The following is a 6,264-nucleotide window of genomic DNA, read 5'->3' on the forward strand; positions in this document are numbered from 1 at the left end:
TGAGCCACACCCCAGCCCCTCACTGGGGGATTCTAGGCAGGGGCTCTACCACTGAGCCACACCCCAGCTCCTCACTGGGGGATTCTAGGCAGGGGCTCTACCACTGAGCCACACCCCAGCTCCTCACTGGGGGATTCTAGGCAGGAGCTCTACCACTGAGCCACACCCAGACCCTCATTGGGGGATTCTAGACAGGGGTTCTAGTTGAACCACACCTCTCATTCTTCACTGGAAACTAAAAATTTCAGGTAGCTCTCTTCGCCAAGAGCTGGGAGTATTGGAACAGAGGGAGGTCCCTTCCTCACACAGGTCCCTGGGTGTCTGGGGTGTATTCTTTTGTCATATCTGGGATGACAGGGGAAGGGTCCCAGGTAGAAGCAGACAGTGTGAGGACCAGGTCTTATAAAATTTCCAGAACAAGAACGTGGTGGTGGCCGACTTTGGGCTGGCTCGACTCATGGTGGATGAGAAGACTCAGTCTGAAGACTTGCGCAGCCTCAAGAAGCCAGACCGCAAGAAGCGTTACACAGTGGTGGGCAATCCCTACTGGATGGCACCAGAGATGATCAATGGTGAGTGTTTGCTCTAGGAGTCCCAGGAGGGGCAGCAGCTACCCCACACCCTGGCTCCTCCACCCCTTGACCTTCCCTGGGTTCCATACTTCTTCTATTGCTTTCCTCTGACTGGACCTTGGCCACCTCCCTCCAGCCCCCACCTCATCTTTCCTCATCTCCCTCTTTTGTTTAGTTTTGGGTGGGTGTTTGGTTTGGTTTTCACAGTGTCTGGCTCAAATTGTCAGGTCTAGCAGGCCTTTTTTCTTTCTTTTTTTTATTTTTTTGAGGCAAGGCTCACTCTGTAGCCCTGATTATCCTGGAATTCACGCACCATAACACCTGACCTTTTTTTTTTTTTTTTTTTGAAAGACCGAGTCTCCTTTAACACAGATTAGCCTCAAGCCTACTTTGTATCCGAGGATGACCTTGCACTCCTAATCCTCCTGCCTCTTCCTCCAGGGTTGGGATTACAGGAATGAGCCACCGTGTTCAGTTTGTGGGGTGCTGGGTAGAATCCAGGGCCTCGTATATGTTAGATAAGCACTCTGCCCAAAGTGCTGGGATTTTAAGTGAGCACTATATGCTTGTCTGGCTTTCCTTTCTTTCTGTTTGTTGTTATTTTGGGTTTTAGTACTGGGGTTGTTGTTGGGTTGTCGTTTTGTTTTGTATTGTATTGTATTGTTTTTTTTTTTAAATATTTTTATGGTTTATTTAACTTTATTTTATGTGCATTGGTATGAAAGTGTCAGATCCCCTGCAACTGGATCTTCAGACAGTTGTGAGCTGCCATGTGGGTGCTGGGAATTGAACCCGGGTCCCTTGGAAGAGCAGTCAGTGCTCTTAACCACTGAGCCATCTCTCCAGCCCGTATTGTATTGTTTTGAGACAGGCCCCATCTATTATATAACCCTGGCTGATCTAGTACTCACAATGTAGACCAGACTGGCCTTGAATTCACAGAGGTCGACCTGCCTTTGCCTCCTGATTGCTTCAATTAAAGGGGTGCGCCACCATTCCCCTCCAGGCTTTGTCATTTTGGTTTTTTTTTTTAAGGTGTTTGTGGGGTTGGTGGTGGGGCTCAGGTGATAGAGTGCTTGTCTAGCATGCAAGAGGCCCTGGGTTCCATCCCCAGCACCGCATAAACCAGGTGTCACCACATATCTATAATCCTAGCACCTGAGTGATGGAAGCAGAAAGATTGCTGTGAGTTCAAGGCCATTTTGGGCTGCATAGTGAGTTTCAGGCTAGCCTGGGCTAGAGTGAGGGCCTATCTCAAAACCCCAAGAAAACTGGCATATGTTGGTGAACATCTTTGATCCACTTGGGAGGCAAAAGCAGGTGGATCTCTGAGTTTAAACCCAACCTTCTTGATCTTGGGGAGTTTCAGGCCATCGAGGGCTACCTAGTGAGAAGACCCTGTCTAAAAACAAAGTGCTGGGCAGTGGTGGTGCACGTCATTAATCCCAGCACTTGGGAGGCAAAGGCCTATGGATCTTTGTGGGTTCAAGACCAGCCTGGTCTACAGATTGAGCTCCAGGACTGCTAAGGATGGCTATACAAAGAAACCCTGTCTCTAAAAACAAAATAAAATAAAACATGAAAACAAACCAAACAGGCTGTGGTGGCTCAGTGGTTAAGAGCACTGGTTGCTGTGCAGAGGACCCAGGTTCAGTTGCCAGCACCTGAAGTTCCAAGGGGATCTCATGATGTCTGAACTCCACAAACACCAGGCACGTGTGTGGCACACATACACACATGTAGGCAAAACATTTATACACATAAAAATAAATCTAAAAAAAGAAAAAAGAAAAGCAAACAGGTGTTTTAAATAGTATTTAGGCCCCAGGTAGAACCAGCAATGTCTTGTCCCAAGACACTAACTTCCACACACCCTTAAACACCTCTTTCCCTAATTTCTTTCTCAATGCCTCTGATGCTAAGCCCATGCTCTGTAACCCACTCCACTCCAAGACCCTTTCCCCAGTGAAGTAACATCCATATCTTTATATATGACCAGATGGCAGCCAGGCAGAGTTAAAACTGCTTCACCATTCCAAGATCTCAGCATTATATCAGACCCTGTAGAGCTAGGGGTGCCCTTGGTTTTCTTTTGGTTTGGGTTTGATTTTTGTTTTGTTTTGAGACAGGGTCTCCTACATAGCTCAGGTTGGCCTCAGACCATGTACCACCATGCCATGTTTATGCCTTGCTAGAGATGGAACCCAGGGCTTCATGCATGCCACTGAAGCAGTCTGCCAATTGAGCCACATCTCTGGAGCTTTGGTACTCTTAGAACTCAGTAGAGTGTGGTTTTCCTGCCTGTCTATTACCATTTCTTGTCCTACATCCCTTGCTGACACTTGGTCTCTGTTCAGGCCATAGGTATGACGAGAAGGTGGACGTGTTTTCCTTTGGCATTGTCCTATGTGAGGTAGGTCACGTGAGCAGCCATGGTTTCCAGACCCACTGTTCCTCTCCACTCTTCAATCCTCCCACCCTCCAGCTAGATGTCCACAGGGGCCTCTGACCCAGGGAATATGGGTCCCCAAAGCCAGACCATGGCAACAGTGGGGTATGGTGTGTCACTGACCATTCCTAGTGAACTGTCCTTAGAGCATTTGACAGGCTCCCAGAATCTCCAGGCTCAGGGACCCCCATTAACCGGGGCCTTTGTGCTGGACAGATTATTGGGCGTGTGAATGCAGACCCCGATTATCTGCCCCGGACTATGGACTTTGGCCTCAATGTGCGGGGTTTCTTGGACCGCTACTGTCCACCAAATTGTCCTCCAAGTTTCTTCCCCATCACTGTGCGCTGCTGTGACCTGGATCCTGAGAAAAGGTGAGCGTTGGAGGGGTAGATATCAGCCTTAAGCACCTTGGGGTGGGTGTGTCTTCAGGAGAGTCTACTCACCAGCCACTGGTCTCACCTGTCACCCAGGCCCTCTTTTGTTAAGCTGGAACAATGGCTGGAAACGCTTCGCATGCACTTGGCTGGTCACCTGCCACTGGGCCCACAGCTGGAACAACTGGAGCGGGGCTTCTGGGAGACCTACCGGAGGGGGGAGAGCTCACTGCCTGCCCACCCTGAGGTTCCTGACTGAGCCCTGTTGACCCTGCCATTCTCATCCCCACCTCTGGAGAATACACCCTCACCAGGTTCCTCAGCAGGAGGTGGCCCAGACATGGAGCTCTCAGCCAGGGTAGTGGTGCCCAGACCCATACCCCTGACCCAGGCCCTGATTTGCCTTCTCCCCTCATGCAGGGTGCCCCCTAGCCTCTCTCTGCCTCTGGCCCCCAAGTCACCAGGCTGCACCCACATGGTCACATTGCCCTGCCTTACCTCCCTTTCTGTGGGGGCCACGCCCTCACTTGTCTTTGCATGAGCTGGCCAGGGACGCTGGACCCATTCCATGCATTGCCTGCAGCCATCCACACACTGCACCTGCCGGCAGCTCTTCCCCAGCTTGGCTGGGCTAAAAGACAAGCTTTAGAAGTGAGCCCCTGTGATGGCTGGGCACAGAGAGTCTTTTTTTGCCAAGAGAGAGGCTATGTTCCTAGGGACCCAACAGGGAGTCCAGAATCCCCCTGGGGGAGTCTAGATAGAAGCAGGTATCGACAATAATCTAAGCCCCAAAGCAAGGAGAGTCCAATCCCACGTGCCCACTGGCCAGGCAGTGGCCCTTGCTCTTACTTGGGGTTCATCTCATTTCTTGATTAAAGCCACTTTAGTGAAAAGCAGGTACCCAGTCCTCAGGATGAGCAGGGATCCCTCGAGGGAGAAGGGCAGCTGATGCCTGGGATCCGGCTGACAGGGAGGGCCCAGCCCACACAGCAGAGGAGGGGCAGAGGGGATGAGGCAGCCATCCACCAGCACCCCAGCCCCCAGGATCATCTCAGCACCCTTCCTGGGCCTCTCCCCTCTGGCTGGAGCAGCCCCGTGTCCTCCTTGGGTGCCTCTGCCCTCTGAGTTCTTTCTGTGTGATCTATTTTTTAAGAAGAGTTGGTATTATTTTTTCATAACGGCTGTAGGAGCCGCTGCCGGGGGCTTGGGGGGGATTGTTCTGGTTTTTGTTCTGTTTTGTTTAGGTGGGTGGGGGAGGGAGGGCCATTTCCTCACTTTGCTTCAGTTGAACATCTAGGACGTATTAAAACTGTGAAGCTTTCTCAGTGCACTTTGAACATGGAAGAGAGTCTGAGCAGACCCTGGTGGAACCAAGACGGAAGGAGGCAAGACATACTTGCCTCTGCCCAGTGACCATGACAGGAATGAACCCTAACTCAGAACAATAAAATCAATTCTGTGCTCCCCATGCAGGGCTTGCATCCTCATGTGTCTGGGGGCTCCGAGGGAGCAATCAAGAAAAGATAGGGATTAAGAAACCTAAGGTGGGATGGGGTGGAGTGGGGCAGAGAGGTGGCTCAGCAGTTAAGAGCACATACTGCTCTCACTAAGGACTAGAGTTCAGTTCCTCAGACCAGCATCAGCTGGCTTACAGACTTCATGGGGTCTGTCACCTTCTTCTGACCTCTCTGCAGGCACTGGACTTGTGAGTGAGCATATACACACAGACAAAAATAAATCTTTGTGGACTGGGGTGATGGTTTGACAACAGCTGTTACTGCTCTTGCAGAGGACCCAGGTTCAATTCCCAGTACCCATGTGGTGGCCCACAACTGTCTGTAACCTCAGTTCTGGGCTCTGCAGGCACCATACATGCATACATACAGGCAAAATATATAATTTTTCTTTTCAAGATAGGGTTTTTCTGTAGCCCTGGTTGTCCTGGACTCACTCTGTTAACCAGGCTGGCCTTGAATTTAGATCCAAACAACAACAACAAAATTAATTTTAAAAACCTGCTGGTGAGAGCAAATGAAGAGGTTCCAGGAGGGGTGGGAGAGCAGTGAAGAGCTGTCCATCAAATACAGCACAGATAGTGGTCTAGCCAGAGCTTGTGCAAGCTTTTCAGAAGCTAGGTTGGACCAGGGTGCACTGGGACAAACCTGTAATGCCAGTTACTTGGGAGCTGAGATGGGAGAGTTACCATTAATTCAAGGTCAACTCCAAATAGAGAGAGAACCCTGTCTGAAGACTTGTGGGGGAGGAAAAATAGATGAAGCTCAGTTGGTAGAGTGCCTAACATGCAGAAAGCCCTGGGCTTGATCCCTAGAACCTACCTAATCAACCATCCTGCTAGTGCATGCCTGTAATTCCAACACTTAAGACAGGAATTGGACATCATGCCCTGCTTGTCAGTCTTCAGGCCATAGGAGAAAACAAGACCAAGGTATTTGGACCTGGAGCCCAGTGATGGCTCTCTGTGAACAGAAATGCTCAGGTGATTTCTCTTAACTTGTTTGCATAAGCTAAAAGGAAGGGGGAGAGGGGAAGGAAGGAGGAAATGGTCAGCCCAAACTATCCTTTCTAAGCCTTGGGTTTCAGAGATGCCTCATTTTAAGCAGCCACGGGTGATAATGGGCTGATCTAAGATAATGCCTGTGGTCGGGTATCAAATCCTCCTTACATTGACAAAGTTCCAATGGTTCAAGCTCAAAGCCAACCTCACAGCCTCATCTTGGAAAGCCTTGTCTTACCACTCCCTCCCATCCAACTTCTGACACTAGGAAGCCCTTGGGCCATGTTGGAAGATGGGGAAGTGAGAGGACAAACTTCTTTCCCATTTTCCAGGAATTAATTGAACTGCTCA

At 50.1% G+C, this 6,264-nt stretch overlaps 1 protein-coding gene across 1 annotated transcript in view; it reads left to right on the top strand.

Moving 5' to 3' along the window:
- The window catches only part of Limk1 (LIM domain kinase 1), a 32,659-nt gene extending 27,771 nt beyond the window's left edge, over nt 1–4,888 (top strand). Inside the window, exons 13-16 of the mRNA XM_005344650.3 lie at nt 416–572; nt 2,930–2,985; nt 3,238–3,395; nt 3,495–4,888. Coding sequence (XP_005344707.1) covers nt 416–572; nt 2,930–2,985; nt 3,238–3,395; nt 3,495–3,657 — 534 coding nt within the window. The 3' untranslated portion in view covers nt 3,658–4,888. The remainder of the gene's footprint in view (nt 1–415; nt 573–2,929; nt 2,986–3,237; nt 3,396–3,494) is intronic.
- The last annotated feature ends 1,376 nt before the right edge of the window (nt 4,889–6,264 follow it).

The sequence above is a fragment of the Microtus ochrogaster genome, chromosome 2 (genome assembly GCF_000317375.1).
Source record: "Microtus ochrogaster isolate Prairie Vole_2 chromosome 2, MicOch1.0, whole genome shotgun sequence".
NCBI lineage: Eukaryota > Metazoa > Chordata > Mammalia > Rodentia > Cricetidae > Microtus > Microtus ochrogaster.